General features: G+C 39.2%; 1 protein-coding gene across 1 annotated transcript in view; it reads right to left on the bottom strand.

The window, feature by feature from the left end:
- PLCH1 (phospholipase C eta 1) overlaps positions 1-23728 on the bottom strand; it is a 202163-nt gene that overhangs the window by 2557 nt on the left and 175878 nt on the right. The window contains exons 13-23 of the mRNA XM_036120610.2: positions 19359-19430; positions 16200-16291; positions 14893-14990; positions 11702-11881; positions 11503-11610; positions 10331-10455; positions 7078-7162; positions 4661-4807; positions 4350-4429; positions 2779-2838; positions 1988-2342 (exon numbers count right to left, since the gene is read on the bottom strand). Of these exons, the coding sequence (XP_035976503.2) occupies positions 1988-2342; positions 2779-2838; positions 4350-4429; positions 4661-4807; positions 7078-7162; positions 10331-10455; positions 11503-11610; positions 11702-11881; positions 14893-14990; positions 16200-16291; positions 19359-19430 (1402 nt within the window). The remainder of the gene's footprint in view (positions 1-1987; positions 2343-2778; positions 2839-4349; positions 4430-4660; positions 4808-7077; positions 7163-10330; positions 10456-11502; positions 11611-11701; positions 11882-14892; positions 14991-16199; positions 16292-19358; positions 19431-23728) is intronic.

Genomic DNA, 23728 nt, shown 5'->3' with positions numbered 1-23728 from the left:
GGTACCTGTAAGCAAGATACTACAAGCTTTCAAAGTTACACATGGATTAGTAAAAATCGCAAACCATATTATTAAAAAAAAAAAAAACACTTTGGCAAAAGAACTAATTTAATCAGTTTCTAAAGCAGATTGGAAGGTGCAACAAATGTATTAAAATACCAGTATCTATTGACTTTGAGATGTAAAAATAAAGATGCGGTCACCAATTCTATGCCGTTGTTAATATCTAATTCTAATTTTTTTTCTTAATCATATTTTTGTTTTTAATACACGAATTTCATATTGCATTCTCCCCTAAAAAAGGCAGTAAGTTACCAGGCACAGCATGGAAATCTATAAAAACACACAATTCACAGGAATTTGGGGTACCCCATTATGCTTAGGATAATGCTAAGACAATACAAATGTTCAATTATTTTTGCTCTAATTATTTTAATTGTTTTTTTTTAATGTTTTCAGTCAGGATATATAAGAAAGAAGAATTTATTTAACTTATTAAATATCTTCCTAACTAAAGAAAAATTCATCATAAAAAGTTTGATAAATCCAAAAATTATAAAGAAAAATATTAAATATCTTATGATGTTACCACTCAGAGATAGCTACTTTAAGCTCTTTTAGAGGGACAGAATTATATATGGAATTTTGTATTCTGTATTTTCTCCACTTATTTTTTTTCCTATGCTATAACTTGAATCATTGCATGGCTTTGTTTGTTATATATTTACCACAAGTCTCATATAATATAAATGAGAATGACAAACTTATAAAGTTGTTAAAGGGAGGAAATATGCATCAACTCAATAGTGCTTTCTGGATTAACCAGTATTTCTTTCTATTGAGTAGAGCTTTATTTTCTCCCAAAATGGGATTTTGAAATAAACTTAAAAGCACATATTTCATCTCTTCTCTGACACTGCTCTTAGCAAGTGTTCAAACTTTTAAACTTCCTTTTTCTCTTCAAATAAGCCATTCAAAAATTCATTTGTTTCCCTAGAATATCTTATAATAAAAATCAATATAAGCAAAATGGAGTTTGTGAGAAAATAGAACATTGAAATTTAGACTGTATGATAAAAGGAGAATTTTCCTAAAGTAAGCAGGTATCACATTATATTTGTCTGAGATGATCCTGATTTAATTAAAACACTTGTTGTGAAGACATCAAATGGACAGAGTTTTGGTACTTCCATTACCAAAGGCAGGGGAAAGAGTCACTAACACAACTCAGGAGCTCTCTGGTACCTTGCAAAGCAGGCATTATTCTTTATCAAGTTCTTGGTATGAGTGAAGCATTATGCTCAGATTAGGGGAAAAGACAAGTAAGGCTTGATCTGTATGCTGAGGAGACTGCAACTGGACAGGCGCCGAGGACATGCTTCCTTCCCTGCCAACATCCAGGGATCGGGGAAATGGGGCCATAGGAAAACATCGCCTGAGCTACCTCTTGAGGAAGCAAAGATTTCTCAAGTGAAGAAGATGGCTTGCTTTTAACATCTGACTTGACTTCTTTCTCCATAAACATTTCTAATCATGGAAATGTGTTATATGTCGGGGAAAGAAATACAACTCTATTCAATTAAAAAAAAAAAAAAAAAACCAATATAATTCTATTTAACCTCAGAACAATCAGTAAATATTACACCCACTTGGAAAACCAAGATCTCTGCTCCTGTTTTGCCTGTTTCACCTCCCTCGAAGGCACCTCACAGACCCCCGGGCTCCACACCTTCACACCTGATTGTTCCCCTTATCCCTCACTATCAATTTCAAATGTCGATGTTATTTTAAGGCTTTAGGTGACTAGGAAATAGTTCTTCCCCCTCTCCTTGAAGTTTAAAATCTGGTCTAAAGCTAACATGAAAATTATTTATTTTTTAGTATATTTTTACTTTGACTATAAAATGTCAACCAGGTCATAATGGTAATCGGGGACCAAAATATGGCTTCGAAGGAGTTATTCTTAGGGAAACTTAAAGCATCTTACCCAGGAAGTGTTCTTTTCCTTCAGCGTCTTTTGCTGTTGCAGATATAGGCAGTGACAAAGCCCCCAGAAGACTTTTGTCAACAGGCAAAGAGACAGGGCGCTCTTGCAAACTCCGTGTGGTCCTCCTCAGGACACCATCTTGATCTCTTGAAGCCTCAGACACAGAATCCTTTATCTCTACCATTTCCTGGAAGCCCATTTTGCTCTTTTTTCTGCCTTTGGCCGGAGCACTGGCTGTGCGTCTCAGAATCCGATCTCCAATTGATCGTTTCCGAACATAATGGGAATTGTTTTCTGATGAACCGTGCCTGGGATTCTTATTGAACAATCCCTTCAGACCTTGGAGCTGTCTGTTCTGAAGACACAAAAGGAGGAAGCGCAGAATTAAGCAAATCCCATTGTGTCAACGACTTGCCTTTTAAATGACAGCTCCATGAGAAATGGACGCAAAACAAAATTGTACAGCCATTGAACGATATTCAAACCAAGAAAACGGCAGCTCACAGCATGTCTGCACAACATCATGCACGCCTTATTGACCTTATTTTGTGAGGAGGCAGCCTTCCCTTTTTTGCAACCAAGCTACCCAGAAGCTTCCTACCCGGAGATGACAAGGTGATAGGAAAAGTTTCCACACTTAACAGACTGCTATGAACTTCAGCCACCTTAAAGCAACAGATGCACGTTTCAAAGTGGGAAGCAAGAAATGGAGTGATATGAGAGAGCATGCCGCCATAACCATTTAAAAGGAAATATGTCAGCAAGAACAAGGCACCATGCTGAGAAACTACCTTTGTAGCTCCTAGAAAGTGCAATATAGTATAACTGGGGTTGAGTATTAAAGGGCTCCACTGCAAGGGAAGAAAACAAAACACAACAGAACACAATTTGGGCTCATTCAAGAAAGTGGCACAAGTAACAACAAAAGACAAGAATGCATATGCTTCTATAAACCCTTTCTTCCACCTTTGGTGATTTCTAGTCACAGGTTCATTCGTTACTCAACTCATCACTGCCACATTGTGGTTTATGCATCCCAACCCAAATACACCTTGAAAGTAATATATAATGTGACTTAGACGTAGACATCTATTTAGGAGAACGGAAATCCTATGGAACACTTTCATTTTCGTATTTTAATTCCTTTCTGGCTCAAGTTTTAAATAAATTCTGAATGTTATTGTTTCCTTCAAGCAGGATAAATGCTAGAGATAACTACTTAGTTAACCTGGGATCCCAGAAGTTCAAGAATCATTTTCAGTCATTGACATTTGTGTGCATTTATGCCAGAGAAAGCATCACAACAAGCAGCACAGGCAGAAACCGAGGACTAAACACTCAAAGTCATAGAATAAAACTTCATTACTCTTAGAAATTAGAATCCTTAGTGCCCCTCCCATACCGACTGCTCTAAGGAGAAACATTATACCCCCTAATTCAGCATGCACTGGTCCACTTCCTAGAAATTGGCTTGTGTGACAATAATATTAATATTAGCCAACATTTTTGAGCATTTCCTATATGCCAGGCAGGTGGCTTTCTAAGGATAATGTAGTTTTTTATGAGATGGGTAATATTTTTACCCTACCTTTACAGATGAGGAAGCTAAGGCACAGAGAATGTCTATAACTCTACAGGAGAAACTCCAAGCAATGCAGACTTTTCTAGTATAGAGCACTGGACATTCCTAGGTGCTAGCCAAGACTCTTACAGTCCCTCCAAATCACACCTGGTCCCGGAAATTCATTCCAGGGGCCAAGTCCCCAGTTACGTGGCATGACTAAAGGACAGCCTATTGATTTGTAAACCTCAAATGAGTTGTGTAATGAAGAGAGTCGCATCAGGAGAAAACTAGAATACATTTTTGTAGTCTATTTCTTAAAAGAAAATCCTTATAACGTCCTTAAAAGTCCTGTGGGTGGCTTTAGATGCATTTATGGAGTTCTAGGTTTTCAGCTAAATACAATGGCACCAAATGAATGAATCACTGGCTAGAATCACAGTCCGGTTAGTACTGGTAATCCGTCAGACATCTGAGACGCCCCATTTCCTGCTGCAGCCGGCTAGGTCTTCTTAAAATAAAATTCAATGTTTAAGTATATATTTACTCTTGTAGTGAAACAAAGGACCATCTGAGAGATTAGCGTTTTCCACACCCCAAAACAAGGGAAGGAGCACATATGGATCAGGACAGGACCTGACAGGCTTAGCACATGGGGCTCGCTGGGCTTCTCCCTAGTTTTCTGCTAAAGAACAACTTTGTCAAGATGTATGTGCCTTTTAAGCGATTAGTCAAAAAAATAACTTTGATAAGGACCATATTATTGTCGCATGTGGCTTTAAGCCCTACAATCTTTCTCACCTTTCCATAGATTTCATTGATTGTTATGTGGACAAATATAGATGCTTCTGTCAGTCCTTCCAAATAGACATGCCGGTAGCCTGAGAAAATCAGAGAAAATAGTTTCCTTTAACTTGGACTTACATTTGGCTTTCCCATGGGTGCAACTAAATGAAGTATTTGACTTTACTATAATTCTTTACATTTCACAAAACATGTTAACACGCATATAACACATATTTTATATATCATATATATCACATATCATATATTAAACCTTCCATAGAAAACTGAATGGTCAGCCTAGAGAGGAAAGGCCAGCCCCTACCTACCGGGCACTAAGCTGCTGAAGGTCACGGTTCTTTGTCCAACAAAGTCTCGTCCAATTGGATCATGATCCCACACCAGGAACCGAACCAAAGCTATGTCTGGCATGTGTACTGTAAATGTCAGGGTTTCTTCCCACACAGGGTTAAATCCTCAGAGAAATAGGAAGAGAAAAATCAGAAAAGCAAAGGGCTTGGCTAAAAATGAATTGGCAGCAACATCTGCAAAGCAGACTGAAAATTGTTTGCAATGGTTATTAAACTCGTGAAGATGACCAAGCCACTCCAGGATGCCTTACTGAAATAAAGTCTTGGAATTCGCCCCATTGCTAGAAAATAATTGGTAGGAAGATTGCCTGTAAATGATTACATCAATTCTAATAATCTTTGATGCCCAAATTGCATTGTAGGGGAAGTTCCTTTAGGCAATTTCAGAATGCTTCAATAAGCTCAAAAAATATCTTTAATAGCGATCTAAGAATAATGTTTTAGCAAAAAAAAAAAAAAAGTAAGAAAGAGAGAAAGAGAGTTCCCACCTTGCCAGAAAAATAAAGAATCCTGCTTCTCACCCACAAAAGATTCTACTGCCATGAACATTTTATAAGGTGCTATGTAGGTTTCAATGCTGCTACTGTACATATAGCATCTTATTAATTCTTATAGCAATCCTCTAAGGATGGCAAGGCAAGGGTTTTGTGGTTTATTTTCTAATTAAGAAAAAAATACATTATGATTAGCTTTCAAAACTATATAATTTTTTAAAAAATTACACAAGTAGCAAATGCTTTTTTTAAAGTAAGAAATGCAAGTATTTATAAGTCATTTTGTAGTTGAGAAAATTGATAGGCAGAGAAAATAATGCACCTAAGATCACACAGCTAGTTACAGAGCCAAATTAGACGGTGCACTATTGTTTTCTAGTGCCTTCCCATGAAGCAAGACCTTAATACATGGAAGATATATTTTCATAGCTATTGAAAATAAATAGAAAGATATGTAATTCAACTCATATTCTGAAAGGTAAAAATACATTTATTTCTTGATAAAATTTTCTTGGATAAAATAATTATATAAACTGATAAAAATTCAAGTACTCTCTAAGTTTGTTTTTCTCTTCTAAAAATGAAAATAAATTTTATTAAATACATGTATTCAGGAGGCATCAGCTACTTAATCTTACTTTAAAATGCCTCAGCTAAGGAAATAATTATGGACTGAAATCACTGAAATGTCCCTTCTAAACAAGAGAAGAGACTGGGTTTTTGTTACCTTAGTAATGACTTCTCAATTACTTCTGAGACAAAAAACAAGCAAACAAACAACAAAAACAAAAACAAAACAATGCCCATTGGTGGGAAAATGCAATATAGGAAGTCTGCTTCCTTTAAGCATGTTATTTCCTAAAGTAATAGGTTTATGCTACTCTTGAATCCCCAAATTCCTTCCCTTAAGTTAGCACTTAGAAAAACTCCTCTTAATAGGGCGCCTGGGTGGCTCAGTTGGTTGAGTGTCTGACTCTTGATTTTGGCTCAGGTCATGATCTTGGGGTGGCGGAATTGAGCCCTGCATCCGGCTCGCACTCAGTGCGGAGTCGGCTTGAGATTGTCTCTCCCTCTCTTTCTGCCCCTCCCCCTGCTCATGCTCGCGCTCACTCTCTCACTAAAATAATCTTAAAAAAAAAAAAAAAGAATCTGAAACTAGTGATGTACAAAATGTTGGCTAATTGAATTTAAATTAAAAAAAAAAAGAAAAACTCCTCTTAAGGTCTCACTATGAACCTCTAATTTCTTAAATGTTTTGAAGATTGTGGTTTAGATTTAGAGTATTAATGACTAGAGATTGAGAAAAATAGGTATGCCATAATGTTTGTCAAATGTATGAACAAACACCATGAGGCTTCGGTTAAGAAAGCTTTTTTTATATCATGGCCAGAATACAAGAATGCCGCCCAACCACCACATGGACATATTAAGAAGTAAACTTGCCCGAACATGCTACACTTGCCTTTATAGAGTTTTACACATTCCAGAAAAAAAATGAAAAATAATCAAGACATACAGGCATCATGAATGAGAGCTCTAAAGTAACTTACATCATGAAAATAACAATATAAAAATGTAATGGAGGCATTTTCCTAAGTTTTAACCCAGCCCTTTAAAATATCATTAATTCTCCTCATTAGAAAAAAAGTTTTGCTTCAAAAGCAAAGAATTTAAGAGTCTAGATTACAAATCCACCAAAACATACCATGCATCAATCCCACATTTACTCAGTTTTATGTGTTTAAAAGACTAACATAAATTCAGATGGCAGTTATGAATCTTAGGGATCTGTTTCTCTTCTACATCGACAAATTTTTCTTTTTCAGTGCAAATTTTATTTCTAGAGCCTCTTGATTAAAAGGAAACAGATTATCATCTTACCATTGTCATCTACTACACGGGTTTGATCTTTACAACAATCTACTGGCAATCCAATAATTTCAACTTCAACAAAAGGATCAATGATCTATGTAAATAAAGAGAGGGTATTATTACAACCAACACATTTCTATATGTGTGTTAATTAATTTGAGAATATTGGCCAAAATGTCCACATTTCAATAGTAACCCGTTTTATTAGGTGCTTACTAAGAAAGAGAAACTGTACAACAGATTTAGGTATATGAAACAGAAAAACAAAGATTAAATTTTAGTTTGCCAATATTTACTGATACTACAGTTTTATCCAATGAACGTACAACTCCATTTCGAGGTATATATCTAACAGAAATGAAAGCTTTTGTCCATGCTCAGAGCAGCTGTATTCATAATAGTCACATACTGGAAACAACCTAAATGTCTATCATGAGTAGGATGGATGAATCTTGGATTATTCATTTAATGACTACCATACAATAATGAAAAAGAAAAAGTTCTGCAACATAGACATAATGTTGAATAATTCATACATAAAAGGGTATACACTAGGGGTACCTGGCTGACTCAGTTGGATGAGCATGCAACTCTTGATCTTGGGGTTATGAGTTGAAGCCCCATGTTGGGTGTAGAGATTACTTAAAAAAATAAAATCTTAAAAAAAAAAAAGAGCATATACTATAAGAGTCTATTTACACAAAGTTTGAATATAGACAACATTAATCTGTTGTGATAGGGGTTTGTGTTTGATTTGGGGGGTTGGGAATAGATATTTACTGGAAGGGTGAATGGAAGACTTCTGGGGGGTTCTCAGATGTTCTGTGTTGCATAATAATTAATCAAGCTATGCACATCTGATTTGTTCACTTTACTGTATTTAAATCAATTGTGTACTATAATGTAACTTAAAAAGTATCAAAAAATAACAAGATTAAAAAGGAACCCATAGAAAAAATGAATGCTTAGTCTTCCTTCCCACCTCCCCCACATTCCCTCCCCTCCAGGAGAAGGGACCCTGCTTTGTTGGTCATTTGTAAGCTCTCTTTTATCATGCAAGTTCTGAATAATGAGCAATGAAAGACTGAAACCTTAAGAACCCAGAAAGAGCTGATCTAAAAGTGTAAAAGACAGAGAGTTACGAAGTCTGAGAAAACGTTTTAGGAATTTGGAAAGTAAGGAGAATATGGAGTCTTGGGGGGAGCTTCAGGGAATAAGAGCTGGAAGTACGTTGGAAAAACATGTTGAGAACATTGGGTGAATACACATATTTTTTGCTTACTAAATAAACCATGAAGTTTACTCATTTTCAATTAATCATTTGATGCTAGAAGTTCTTCCTTTCAGTAGAACCCTGTGGTAAAACTGGACCACTGAGTATCTCAGATTTTGGGGGGCAGCTAATGAGGATGACTTCTGTTCATAAGGAATTCAAGAGGACCACAGGCTTGAAGAGTAACTTCCTCCTTCAAAACTTGGCTCCTGTGCTGCCCGAGGCAAACTATGTACCTATGCTTCAGTTTCCTCATCTGCAAACCTAAGACCCCAGTATCAGCTTCTTCAGACTGTAACCTCCATGAGATGCTGGAAGAACGGAATTGGATGGGGGCAAATATATTTCTTTTTATTCCAATCATGAAGAAGCAATCAGGTAAATTCAAATGGAAGGACATTCTGAAAATAACTGGCTTGGACATTTTGTAAAATGTCAATATCATGAAAACAAAATAAGAAAGGTAGAGAACTATTCTAGATTTTAAAAGGACCAAAGAGTAATGACAACTGAAAGCAATGTCTGATCCTTCATTGGATCCTTAATACATAAAGAAAAAAAGAAAAAAGAAGAAGATATAAGGACAATTTGGGGACAACTGGAGGAAACTGAATATAGATTTTATATTAGATATTATTATATCTATATTAAATGTCATGATTGTATTGTGGTTATAGAGGAGAATGTTCTTATTCTTAGGAGATAAATGCTAAAGTACGTAGGTATTTAGGGGTCAAGATGACAACAACTTATTCTCAAATGACTCTACAAAGAAATGCAAATATATGTATATATGTGTGTATAATTTTTGAATTTTGTTACATTTGCTTCATCTCTCAGGTATGTGTGTATCCATATATATACACAGACATATACACATCTACACATGAAAGAGAGAGAAAGCAAATATAACAACATTTAGTTATTTTATTGGTGAATCTAGATGCTGGAGCAATGGCATTAATTTTACTATCCTCACAAGTTTTCTGAGGTTCAAAAATTTTCAAAATAAAAAGTCTGAGAGAAAAAACAGGAAGTGAGTCTTCATTTTTGCAGACAGTGAAGAAAAGAAAAAATAAAAGAAGGGGTAAGGTTACGTTTTCTGATACTGTCCAAACAACTGCTCTTGCTGCTAAGAGGAGGACAGAATGGAGGCAGGGAGACCAGTCAGCTGCGGGGCTACCTCAGCAGAACTGACGAGAGACAACGGGGGTGTGGATTAGGCTGGAGGCAACAGAGGTGGAACGAACGATCCCACACGAAGCTCCTACTTTCTGAGGGGTAGGACACAGTGCCATCTGTTGAAGATGAAAAGGAAAGTGATGAGAACACCCATTTGAGGCGAGAGAAGGCTGGAAACAGCCCCTGTGGAGAATGGGATCGAAGGCTGACAAAGTGAAGGGGACGGTCGCATAGCATCACGGGTCAGCTAAGATTTGCAACAAAGAGTTTATGGTGGAACCCAACAGCAGGGCTGTGTGGTGTCCCCACTCAACGTTCAAGAACCAAAAATGCTGGTTTAACAAGTAGGAGTGGCAAGGAGCCTGAGGTGATAAACCACTCCTGAGAGGAACGACATGGCATGCCTCCCAAATAGATGGTGTACCACATTCCAGAAGGAACTGTCAATGCTTTGCCAATAAGTCAGTTGATATCTGATGAGCTGAGGTCAGTGCTCGTTTACAAACACATACAGAGAGAGAGAGAACTCTGAAGATATTTCAGATAAAATGTAAACACAGTGGCTCAGTCGTTAAGCTCCTGCCTTCCGCTCAGGTCTTGATCCCAGGGTTCTAGGATCGAGCCCCGCATTGGGCTCCCTGCTCTGTGGGAAGCCTGCTTCTCCCTCTCCCACTCCCCCTGCTTGTGTTCCCTCTCTCGCTGTGCCTCTCTCTGTCAAATAAATAAATAAAATCTTTTAAAAAAATGTAAACACAATAAAATAATCATAATCATGTAATTAACCACTTGGTCATACACATGGCTTACCTCGCCTCGGTCTCCAAACATGGAGTCTGGAGGTTTGGGGAGTTGCTGTCCACTGATCACTTTCAGAATGAGCTGCTTTTTGGGGTTGGCAGGAAGTGGATCACCAGAGAAAGGGTTGAAAGTACCTAAGCCAAGTAAAGCAGAGGTTAAAATCTGAGGTTGGTAACATGGGAGAACACACACATACATACACACACACACACACACACACACACACCCTTCAAGCATGCAGAACAAAGAAACAACAAATGCTGAATGATTACAGTGTTTCTTGGAGCAAAGAAATGATCACATAACTATCAGTGTGGCTTTCACCTGAAGACAATGCTAGCTGGCATTTTCTATAGCTGGGGGTTGTTGTGAGAATCCATGCTCCCAAAGGCAAAGGAATGGGTCAATTTAAAGTGTCTGTGGTGCAATTATCCATCATGGCGATGGGGAAGAGAGGCATTTTCTTGGAATGCCAACAGGGTAGAGAAGGGGAGCAATTATGTCAGATTCAAATAATTTTCTAACTCAAACTATTGTAGGTATATAGAGTGATTATAACAAACAGAAAGAAGACCTGAAACGAAGTCAACAGCGGAGCAAGAAAACATGCAAAGCCTAAAATCCTGAAGGCACATCTGTCAACACTTCTTTACCTGAATCGCTAAAAATCCAACTAGGAAAATTTTTAAAGAATTTTCAAGAGCAGAACCAAAAACAAGTGTTTTTTGATTTGACACTACATTATCTTTTCCCTGTTGTTAGCACTGTTTTATAATTGGACTACACTGACTAAAAGAGCTTGATAAAATTGTTTCAGGTGGTATTTTAATTTTGCTAGCAGGTTTCAGACTCACTGAAAGACAGGACTCAGACCTTACAAGGCAGTACAATTTATAAGTAATGCCCAGTGAGTATCATGCTGGGGGCACTGGGTCTCAGATGACAATCCATTGCTATTCGTGTCCCTCTTCAGGTGCATAACCTCCCAAGAGAACATTCTAAACGTCATGCTACCCAAATGTTAAATAGTTGTGACAAGAGTTGTAATTTACATGCCAATACCCTCACCTATCTCCTTTTTAAAAAATCATGTTGCAAAACACTGAAGTATCACATTTTCCAGAGAGACCCCTCAGTAAGATGCCTGCAATCAGAGAGATGACTATGAAGTGAACACGCACCTTTGCACATTTGCTGGGGTTTGAGGACGTACCCACAATTGCCATTTGTCTTGAACTTGGCTCGATTTAATTGCATCATTCGCCCCTCAGACTGGTAGTTCAGTGCCACTGCGCAAGTTCAAAGTTTGAGAGAATTAGGCAAGAAAGCAGCATGGAGTCAGGACATACAGAGAACTGCTGCTTCCCGAGGCATACACACCTAGCTGGCAACCCGCGTTCCAGTAGGGCAGAGGGTTGAAGTTACTGGAATCAATGCGGTAGGCGGAGGGGTAAATCCTCGTGAGCTGCTTTTGGTTATAAATCATGAACTGCTCCGATTTCTGCTGAACCACCTGATGTGCTCTTGTTTCACTAAATGATAACACGTTTCCTGTGGTTCCTGGCAGTTTTTAATAAAGAAAAAAGAAACGTGAGAACCTCAGTCAAAAACCACCACTCACAAAAGACTTTTTAAGACATCAGATTATATCCATAATAAAATGCAGAGCAAAAGAGTGAATTCAACCAGAGTAGGAGTAGCTTCTGACCAAGAAAGATCCAGAAAATCCCATTCTTGGGACTCTTTTACCATTTTGAGGTCAAATCTGCGCTGCTCATCTTGCAAGGATAACTGCCTATTTCTGAGTCCCATGTTCTCCCAGGAATTCAATCATCTCACTAATTCATGTCTATCTGGCTAGTATGAAGAGGGCTGGCAGAAAAATTATTTTTTAGGGGCATGATTCCAACAGAATATCTTTGCCAAAGATATAGACAGTCATGGATAAATAAAACTATGTAACTTATTACTATGTAACTTATTCCTGACAACAGGGAGACATTCATTGAAGGCATTCATCTAAAAAGCACACATGTGAAGCACATATTAACTGATAACGTTCAGGGTCCAAGAAAATAAAAGACCAATTCCAAAGGAGAAAAACTGAATTTTACTGTTAATTTGAATAGAATTATGAAACTAGTCAAAAGTTTTTGGGCAAAAGGAATAATAATAGAGAAAGATTTTAAAAGAGCATTATAAAAAAATAAAATCTCAGAAACAAGAACAATCATCTACCATCCATATAAACCATGGAAAAAATAAAGGGAGGTAAAAGAATAGGAAGCCTATATTAAAGTTTCTGCTTGGACTATCATCAGGTGGTGTCAATCCAGGGCCAAGGAAGCACCAAATCTGAGGGTCATGATGGAGTTAACCTCCAAGCATTCAATACCCCACACTTTTCTCCGAAACCCATTTCTATAATGCCCATACCACTCCTACCCCTTCACCAAACATCCTCACCCCACCCCCAAAATGACCACTCATATGTCTTCTGGACCTGCTGGAAGAAGCTGGCCCAAATAAAGACCCAAACTGGCCCAGAGCCTCATTCCCATTCCAGTCTTTACTCTGATGAGCTGAGTGTGTCTGAACTCAGACGGAAGGACACGGCTCATGAAGCCAAGGAGTTGAACTATATAGACTTGCTGGGCCAACTGGACCTGAATTATATCCACCCTGTGCATGTTAATTGGAGCACACAGTCTCCCAGGGCCCCGGATGTCCTCAGGACTGCATAACCTTAGACATTAGATGCCAGCCAAATGACCAACAATTACACTCTAGAGATACAACTTGGCATGGTCATAAATACAAGATGGAGGCAAAGAAATTACAGTTTTTAATCTGATGATTTCCCTCATATACACTCTTTCCTTATCAAGTATCACGTATATTTTATTGACACGCTTATTAACACAGTTTATGTTTGTCAAGGAGACTAAAAACAATCTTACTTGCAGATTTTGATGAGTAATGCTATAAACATGATAGGAGAAAATACACAGTCTTTTTGACAAGCCACAGTTGGGTGCAGTAACACTATAATCAGTGCCACTGTTTTCTCTGTCTCTCCACATAAATACGTACACCACATTATCAGTAAGATGACCTTGCTAGTTAGGCATGGCATCAATTAGCATATGAATAGATTTGAGTTGCTTTGCTTTGGGATAAGACACGCATTCGTTATTTATTGCTCATTTTGTGGCTACACACACACACACACACACACACACACACACACACACGTGCACGCGACAAAAACTCCTTAAGTTCAAGAGCTAAAGAGTACTCAATATTATTTTCTATTAAGCTAATAGAATTATGGTTTCTTAAGATATTTAGTAGAAATTATATTCCTTGGGGCACCTGAGTGGCTCTGTTGGTTAAGCGTCCAACTCTTGGTTTTGGCTCAGGTCATGATCTCAGGGTCCCGGAATCAAGCCCTGCGTCGGGCTCTGCGCTCAGGGGGAAGTCTGCTTGAGATTCTCTCTCTCTGCCCCTCCCCCCGGCTCGTGTTCTCATTTTCTCTCTCTCTCTCTCAAATAAATAAGTAAATCTTTTTAAAAAATTATATTCCTCTAAACCAAATACACCTTTCACTCCATTAAACCACTCACTGAGTTTATTTTCTAGCTATAGGCAGTTATTATAAGGACAGTTTCTCATGTTCTTGCAAGTGAAATTAATTTTTTTTAATTGTCTCCATTTGAGGAAGGAATCAACACCAAAGGTAAGACAGAAAAAGATACACTTGTGGAAAGGGAAAAACAAAAAAGAAAGATTTGAGAAGAGAATCCTGGAGATTTGTTACAGACATAAGACTCCATACAATGTTGTTTTTCTTCACTAAGATTTGTTGGGAAAATGAGAGATTTTTAATTTACATTTTACTTCCACTAAAATTAAAATTAGATTGAAAAGCCACATGACTGGAGTTTATTTCTATAAGCATTCAGTAACTGAACAAAACAGAAATGAGAAAGGAAGAGGATAAAGGGAAGAAGAGCAGCTAGCTGGAAAGTCCGGGGTAAGAACACTTGTGACTAGGATTTCTCAATGCAACATGATGCAAATAATAGGTGAAAATCAGTGAAAGGATCAGTGCTTCTGAAATTCCTGCCCTTTCTGTTAAAACTTCAATCTGTGGGTTAAATTATTTTCATCAAAGTCAAAATTTCCGATGACAAAATAGTGGAATTTTTGAGGTGTTATTTTAGCGTTCTTCTTTCTTCTGGTCATTCACACTAGGAACTTCCTTCTGTGACCTGGCCACCAAAGCAGGTCAGGTCTCCATAATTCACGCCTTGGGCAAGACGTTGCTATAATGCATTTGTCTTTACATAATAATGAAGTCTTCCTCTGCCCAGCCAATCAGGTTACCACAGTAATCAATATGGCACCCACTGTTAGTGAAGCCTTATACTGGCAGTCAGTTTCCTGACACGTTGGATGATACACAGTTCCAGAAATGTGTGCTGATGATCTGATTAACAAACAATTAGTAAACGGTTGACAAAGAAAGGTCAAGAATGTTTACCCAAGAAGAAAAACTCTCTCCTTACCATCATCCACAATGTCCTGGGCCGCCACTGAGTTTGTATACACCACCAAGTCAGAGAGCTCTCGGCAGAGCTTCATGGTTTTCCTGCGGCGACCCAACCTGTGACACACACAGCCAGGACTCATGTCATTTAGAGCTGGAAGAGGTTTGGGCTTGTGGTTACTCCACCTTCCCTAACCTGCTCCTAGTGGAGCCAGGATTAGAACCCAAGTAAGAGTCCTAGTTCAGCTCTCTTTCCACCACAATACCCTACTCATGTGGTTTTATTCACTGCTCGGCTGAGAATCAGTGTCTTATCAGGTATTTGTGAGTTCTGCCGTGAAGGGCTTGATTGCTACCATTCCCCAGGTAGCGAGTAACACCAGAGTTCACCAGGCATCTCCTCCACTTTGGCAGGAAGGGAACCCGGACTTCTATTTGAGAACATTCACAGCAGAGGTCTCCTGGAAGGTGATCCCATTCCTTTACTGTAACTATGTATTGAATTTTCTGTACCCTAAAGGTAGGAACCACACACATCCTCTCTGCCCTTACTAGTTACCATGTTATGTATGGACATTCTGTTGAAGCAAAGCGAAATATAAAATTTAATTGAGCACTAAATGTCATCCATTCCTACAAGACCGCTTTATGCTTCTAAGTCCATTTAATTTCAGTCTTTCAATAAAGGCACAAGGGTGTGTGTGTGTGTGTGTGTGTGCGTGTGTGTGTGTGCTCGCGCTTATCTATGATATAATTTACATTCCTCTGTGACTTTACTGTATACACAAGCTGCCAGAAAATCATCTTATTCATCTCAAATTCTATTGGCAATAATAAAGAAAACAGCAGCTAATATTTTTGAGTGCTTAGTTAATTGGAACAGGGCTTATCAGGCTAAGTAGTTTAATTCCTTTAATCCTCACAATGACCCTAAGAAATAGAAACATATGAGAAGCCTAACTTGTCCCGTGTTAGTGGTGAAGGAACAAGAGTTTCAAGTCTGGCTGATTTCAGATATCTAGCTGTTCACATGTGCTCATCACCCATCATCTCCTTCAGTCTCCTAGGAGAACCCCCCAGACTAGCTCCTGTGGCCGCTCTCTCTTCTCTGAAGAGACCTGACCACTGTCACAGCTAGCACTTGGGTGCCAGGCACACAGTGTAACCCCTCCATGTATTATTATCTCATACCCAGTTCCTCTTCCCACGTCCTGCTGCACTGAGCACTTGGCCTTGTGATCCACTTCTCTAGACACATACAACTACAACAGACAAGCTGAAGAGGCCCCGGGAGTCTAAGCAAGACACGTGGAGACACATTCTTACCTGTACAGCTGGCCAGTCTCCTTGCCAGGATTCTGCTGTGTGTCCTCCTCGTCATCAGTACTATACGACTTAGACCGTGATTTTGTGGTTTTCTGCTGGAAAATCACAGTAAACTTAACAACAAACTCACGGCATCAGGTACGTCCACAACATACAGAGAATGGACTGGGCATTATAATATATGCAAAAAGGACAATTACTTGGAAGAAAACAAATTAACCAAATATTGCAGCTTGCCTTACCACTAATAACAAGCAAGTCTATGATCATAATTATATTATAATATTAAGGCAAAACTGAGGCTTTCTTACTGTAAAACTGACTTCTAAGCCACAAAAGATGTGTCTTTTAGAAAGACTATTAGTCATGCATTGAAGGTCTCAAGAGCAGAAGGGTCATAGTTATAATATCTATTCAAATGATTATAAGGGGATAAAATGTTCTTTTATTTAGGAAATTCACTATTCTTGCTGACTTATAAAAGACAGATTTGACAAAAAAGACAAGTAGTAATTTTTTTTATGAATAACTTTTTCCTGCTTTTGATTAGCGTGCACTTAAGTAACTGTCTAAGTCAAACCGCACTTTTGAGATTTTGACCCATTTTAATTTCTACCAACAGAATAAAAATTATTACCCACAGGATTCAGGCTGAAAGGCAGCAGGACTAAAGGCTGTCAGAAATAAAGACTTTGGAAAGATGCTGTTTTATCCCAACACATTAGAGATAACCCCAATATTTGGCAATACATAACAGAAAAAACAAATGATGGGAAGGGACCCTGTAATTGCAGAAAAATTCGGCACCAAAACAACAGCTTCCACAAACAAAGGTAAGATCTTTAGAGGGTACCCTAGACATCTGAGGACTGCAGCTTAGAAAGGAAAAGGGAGCCCACCCCTGCATTACCATGGAACCACATCACCCTCCAGATTTTCTCTTACTCAACAAATAAAACGCCAAGCCGCACTGCTGGCATAAACACACTCAAGTCTATTTCACTGACAGTACGGCGCCAATTTAGTCTAGAACCTTCTCAGGTGTTACTGATGTTTTGAGAGCCTCAGAGTGCATGGTGTGGAACACTGGCATCTGATGATCTCACATTCCAGCTTGGCCTCTCACTAAGCGGGCTAGTTGGCCAACCTCTCTAGCTTCCTATTATGGTTTTTTTTGTTTTTGTTTTTGTTTTAAGGAAAGGAGAGTAACAACAATTTTAAGGGATTAGTGCTGTGATGATTAAATGAGGTGGTGTGGAAAGTCATTCTGTAAGCTACAGAATATTGACTTTCAACATAAATACTCTTCATATTTATTAAAATAACCCACGGGGCGCCTGGGTGGCTCAGTTGGTTAAGCGACTACCTTCGGCTCAGGTCATGATCCTGGAATCCCAGGATCGAGTCCCGCATCGGGCTCCCTGCTCAGCAGGGAGTCTGCTTCTCCCTCTGACCCTCCCCCCTCTCATATGCTCTCTCTCTCTCTCTCTCTCTCTCATTCTCTCTCTCAAATAAATAAAATCTTTAAAAAAAAAAAATAACCCATAAATAGTCTTGTGGACATTCACTCTTATGATTTGAGGTCTAATCAGTTTTAATTCTATCATAGCTAAAGTATTCTTTCATCTTTCAATGGCTGCATAATTGTCCATTATGTGAATGAATCATGCACTGAAGAAGTCTTTATGGGTGAACATTTTGGTTTTTTCAATTTCTTATTATAACGACTACTTTGCCCAACCTTTTAATAAATTATCCTATTGATGGAGCAAGAAACTCCAGATACAACATTCCTTAAAGTACAAGGAATGGCATTACAGAAACTTCATGCTTAAAGTTTACCACCCAATAACCGGTTCTTCGTATACTATGTTTTACCTTTTTATTGAAGCATAGCATACGCGTAGAAAAATACAACAATCTTAAGCATGATGACTTTCCACAAAATGATACCACCCAAATGAGGAAATGAAGTATTAGGTGCCCAAAAGCCTTCTGATTCTCCATTCAGTCATTACCTCCTCCCCAAAGGTAACTACTATCCTGACTTACATCTCAGAGATCTTTTTTGCCTATTCTTAAACTTCATATAAATCGTACCAAATTGTATGTACTATCTTGGGTCTGGCTTCTTTTGCTCAATGTCATGTTTATAAAGATATTATTGCATGTAGTTGTAATTTTGTCATTTTCATTGCTGAAAAATATTCCCTTATGTGAATACACCACAATTTTTATTCATTCCACTGTTGACAGACGTTTGAACAGTTTCCTGTTTGTACTATTACAACTAATGCCACTACAAATATTAGGTATATGTCATGAGGCTGAAACACAACAACGGAACTGGTAAGACATGGTGCATAACACAGCTTTAGATGTAGATGCTGTGAAATAGTGTGAAGCGGTTGCACAAATGCACACTCCCATCAGCAGTGAATAAAGTTCAAGCTGCTCAGCACCCTCACTAGCCCTTGGTACTGTCAATCGTTTTATGTCTGCTATTGTGATGGGTATATATATGGGTATATATGAAATCTCATCATCATTTAATTTGCATTTCCTAGAGGATTGATAAGGGTGAGCACCTTTTCCACACTAACCATTTGGAAATCTTCTTTTGTGAAAGACCGCTGAAGTCTTTTGCTCATTAAAAAAAAAAAAAAAAACACTATGGGGGCTCCTGGGTGGCTCAGTTGGTTAAGCATCTGACCCTTGGTTTTGGCTCAGGTCATGATCTCATGGGGTCGTGGGATTGGGAGTCTGCTTGAAGATTCTCTCCCTCTCCCCCTCCCCCCACTTGTGTGTACTCTCTCACTCTCCCTCTCTCTCTCTAAAATCAATAAATTTTTTTAAAAAAATTATGGTATCTTTTGTATTGATTTGTAAGAATTCTTTATATATTCAGGATATAAGTCCTTTGTTGGATATGTGTATCAAAAATACTCTTCCCCAGTATGCAACTTGCTTATTAAGGAATAAGAATAAGAATTTCCTGAGAGGTTCTTAAATTTTAAAGTAGCTTATCAATCTTTTTCTTTTCTGGGGTCCTATTTAAGAAATCTTCAGCTATTCCAAGGTTATGATGATACTGTCCTGTTACTTTCCAGTCTCTTTAAATTAATTGGATTATGTACCTTTGTCACTCTTAATTCATACCTTATGTTTTCCAAAGTTGGTCATGAGGGATCGTCCATGTGATTTCTTTCCATTTTCTTTCACGTCTGGATGCTGAGTAAATAAAACATAATATGACTATTTCTCTTCCTCGCTTGTGTTTTTGCCTTAGTTCTGGTGAAATGGCGGGGAACCCTCTTTGGCTTAGGGTAGAACAAGGAGGTCCCGTCCATTTCCTCCTGTTCCACACCTTCACTACCCCAAAAGTTGTGGAGTCTGCCTCAAGAGAGGGAGACGTTGGACTGGAGAAGTGTGGGCACCAACCAGGAGACAGTAACTGCCAACCGCTTCCCCAAACTGGTGTCAAGGGCCTCTCAGGAATGTCCAGCTGTGCCGGTCCCTCTAGTGCCTGGTCACAAGACTCTCCACAGCACAAGAGGTATTCTTTTGAATGCCCCGAGTGGGGATAATCATCTTTAGTTAAAAGTAGATTTAATTTTGAAAAATGGCCAAAAGTCTTTAAGAGCCAATTCTGTTGACTAAAAAAATCATCATCATCATCACATTGCTTGAATACTGCTACCTGGGATTGTAAAACGTTAAAAATAAATAAAACCCAATACATCTATTAGGTATTAAGATTGTTTTTGTTTGTTTAAGCAAACCACAGCAGAGCTTATCTGTTCATTGAAATTAATTCCCTCTGTGGTGAGCATCTAGAAGAGGTCCTGCAGCCTCCGAAATTTTCCTCATGTGGGTTAATTTTCCAGGCTAGAGATCTCCTCACTCAAGCCCACCTCTCATTAGGGGAAAGAAAGGCCACCGGGCCAAAGGGGTTTAGGCTCTTTCTCAATTGTCATCCCTAAAAATATATATTAGCTGGTTCACAGCTAAGGACATGGTATAAGGAGAGATCAGCAGGCCCTAGCCTCCTAGGCCTTCTGGCTAACAAAGAAGCGGAGATAACCACATAAATGGAATAAATGTGGGTGAGCAAAAGGCCAGGGAGGCACTGATGTATATCCATAGAAACTAATCAAAGATGTAATTGGGAGTGGGGATGGGGAAAGGTTAAGAATTGATTGGGGAAAGAGATAGTTCAGAAAGTGCCGGAGGGGTGGGAGGGGGGGTTACAGGGTAATTTCATTGGACTGGTTAATGTCTATTGAGTGTCTTCCGAAGATCTACTGAAGCTGATCATTAACTGTTCAAAAACCCTAGAGTTAAGAAGGTAGCCAGATACGCTTTCTAAGTTAGAAGACCCAGTTCTGACACCAAGTAGCTAAATGTCCTTTGTCCATTTGTCCCCTTCTCCTGACCTCAGTTTTCTTACCTGTGGAATGGGAGAGGAATGGATCACTTAACCTCTGAATTCCTTTCTACTTCGAATAGTGCACCTACCAGTCAGGGGACCATGTCATTTATTGTCCAAAACAAACCCTTTGAAGAGTGAAATGAGGCACTTTTAACAATCACGCTGGGACAATACGTATAAAGCAGGGCTGTCCCATTTAAGTTGAAGTGTATGGTCATCCTATTTAGTAGGCGCCTCCTATGCCCCAAGGATTATGCTAAGTGCATTACATATATTCTCATTTAATATATACAACAACCCTCAGAGAGAAATATGGTTAAAATCCCATTTTACAAATAGGAAAAACTGAAATACAGTGAAGTTAGATAATATGCCCAAAGCCACAAAGCTAGTCAGTGATAAAACAGGGGTTCTGTGTAGCTCGAAATCATCTCTCTGGCTTGCTCTCTCCCAACTTCTCCCATCTCGCATGACCTCTTTATGTAGGAGGGTAATACACACAAGTACCTATCTTCAACTTGACCTCTCCCTGAGCATCAGTACCACATTTTTTAATGAATCCGCGGATCAGACATTGTGCTAGGAACTTGGCATGAATACAAAGACAACAGCAAGCAAAAGAGATGCAGACGCTGTCCTCACTGAGCTTGCAATCTAATGGTGGAGACAAATGAACACAACACACTGTAATAAGACTCTGATGGGGAAAGTGCAGGGCATGGCAGGATGGCATGGGAAGGCCACCTACCCAGACTTGAGGATCAAGGAGGACTTCCACGGAGACAGGCAAAAGCTGAAGCCGGAAGATGGGTAGACCTTTTCTAAGTGAGATGAGAAGGAGGAAGTGTGTGGTGGCCAAGGGAGGAGCAAACACAAAAGCCAAGCGCTAAGAACACAGTACCTGCTAGGAGACAAAGGAAGTAGGGTGAGTGTGTACTTGTATGCATGCGCACTGGGGGACAAGTCAGACCTGGAGCCAGGGCATGGGGAAAGGGTCTTATGGGCTATATCCTGGAGGGTGAACATTATCCTCCACACTATGAGGAGACTTTGAATGGTTTAAAACAAGAGAATGGCATTATCAGATGCCCATTTCTGAAATATCACTATGGTAGTGGGATAATTGAGAAATTAGAGCAGGTGGGACAGCAGACGAGCAGGAAAAGTCTGCTTAGGGAATAATTATGGCCATCCAGACAGTTGCCAATGGTATGTTAAAAAAAAAAAAAAAAAAAGATTTAAGAACTCCAAAGGACAGGCATCTTTCTGGTGTCTACTATGTTCTTCAAGCCTGAAGGATGAGCACTTCATTTTTCTTTTACTTCAGGGCTTGCCAGGGGAAAGAGAGCACAAGGAGAATGCAGTGCTGCATGGCTGAATGACAGTCCAGCAAGAAGGAAGCTAGGTGACACGCTGCCCTGAACCACATGGTCCATCCTCAGCCTTGGCTCTCTATATGCACGTGTATCCAACACAGATGGAGGACTTATCTCAACAGTGACTCGTCTTTGTTTGCCCACTGAACCCAGAACCATGTTTTAAAAACTAACAGCAGTGTTAAAAACCTCAACACTTTACAGCCCAGTTTATTAAAGTCACAGGCTCCACGTTATGAGTATAATGCATTCTTATGGTCACCCAGATTGAATGGAAAGTAAAAAATAAGAAAAAGGGGGATGAGTTTTGTTCCACCACATGTTGGAAATTTGAGATCCCTTACCATCTTACCTGATAGGGAAATTATCACTAGGATTTCTTTCATGAAGAGCAAAAGAAGGATGGGTTTAATTTGTTTCATCCCAAATCTCTAAGACCTGCTGTGGCCTGTCCAATTGGAATGATCTAGGATGGAGCAAAGATTTCTCCAAAAGCGTCAGGGGAAGTGGCTGGCCCAGATTAACCAATGAGAGTTCACGAAGAACGAGAAGCAGAAATCAAGTGAGCTAACCGAATGAGCTAACCAATTTTACAGACATTTGTGTGGTTAAAACTAAGTGGCTGGAAGGGGAGGGTGAAGGGGAAGAAGTTATTGCTATTTATAGAAACTTCTAAGAAAATTCAGAATCATATGATCAACAGTAAGGGCGGTAATACTGTAATTTACATTTCGGTGGCCTCCCCAGTATTCCATTCTGCCTAACATGCAGCGTCCGAGGGGCTGACCTTGGCACTACTTCCAGCGGTAAGTTCCCTGGCATTCACAAGCCAATATTATCCTACATCCTTGGCAAGTTATCGTTCCAGGCAGGACATGTACTCAGGGCCACGGTGATTAGGTGAGGGGTGGGTATATGAGCTAAGTTGCCCAACCAGAGCTCAGCACAAACTCTAGAGAGTAACCACCAATGCTGAGTCGTCACTTAGATTCAAGCATGGTCACCCCATATGATCCTCCCTCTGCCTGGGGACCCCTGAGTCCCGGAGGGCAGGCGGCAGTAGCAGGGAAATCTGCTATTAGCAGAGCGAGTGACCCCAAGGATCTCCTCTAGGCCAGAGTAAGTGCCCTCAATGCCCTGCAATGATAATATCAATAAACCCACCCTTCTTTTTCCTTGTCCATTTCTGATATTTCTATTAGAAAACAGGGTTAAAATCTCAGCTGGAGCCCAAACCATTCATTCCTTCAGCAACTTCATATAACAAGTCAGAAAAATAATGGTTATTAAGACTGGCATGGTTTTGTCTTCATGGAATCTATAATCGAGTTGAGAAGATAGATATTGAGCAAATAATTGCATATGTGTTAAAACAAAAAAAAAAACCTTCAGAAAAGAGAAGCTGTAACAGGCTACCATGGACAATATAAAGGGGATAACTAACCTAATCCCAGGCCAAGGCAGGACTCATCTGGGGCATCACAGTGAAGCTGGAATTTAAAAGACTAAGTAGGAGTTAGCAAGAGCAGAGGTAGGAGTGGAGTGTTCCGGGCAGAGAGAAAAGAACGTGAGGAAGACCATGACATACAAACAGTTGTGACTGGTGGGACAATTGTGGGAAGCAGTGTGACAGGGAAAATGAGAAGATCTGAGAGGTAGATAAGGATGCAATGACACAGGTCCTTGAAAGCCTGGTTAAAGAGTTTGTAATTTATCCCAAT

The sequence above is a fragment of the Halichoerus grypus genome, chromosome 1 (assembly GCF_964656455.1).
Source record: "Halichoerus grypus chromosome 1, mHalGry1.hap1.1, whole genome shotgun sequence".
Taxonomy (NCBI): Eukaryota; Metazoa; Chordata; class Mammalia; order Carnivora; family Phocidae; genus Halichoerus; species Halichoerus grypus.
This window is presented reverse-complemented; position numbering and strand designations above follow the sequence as displayed.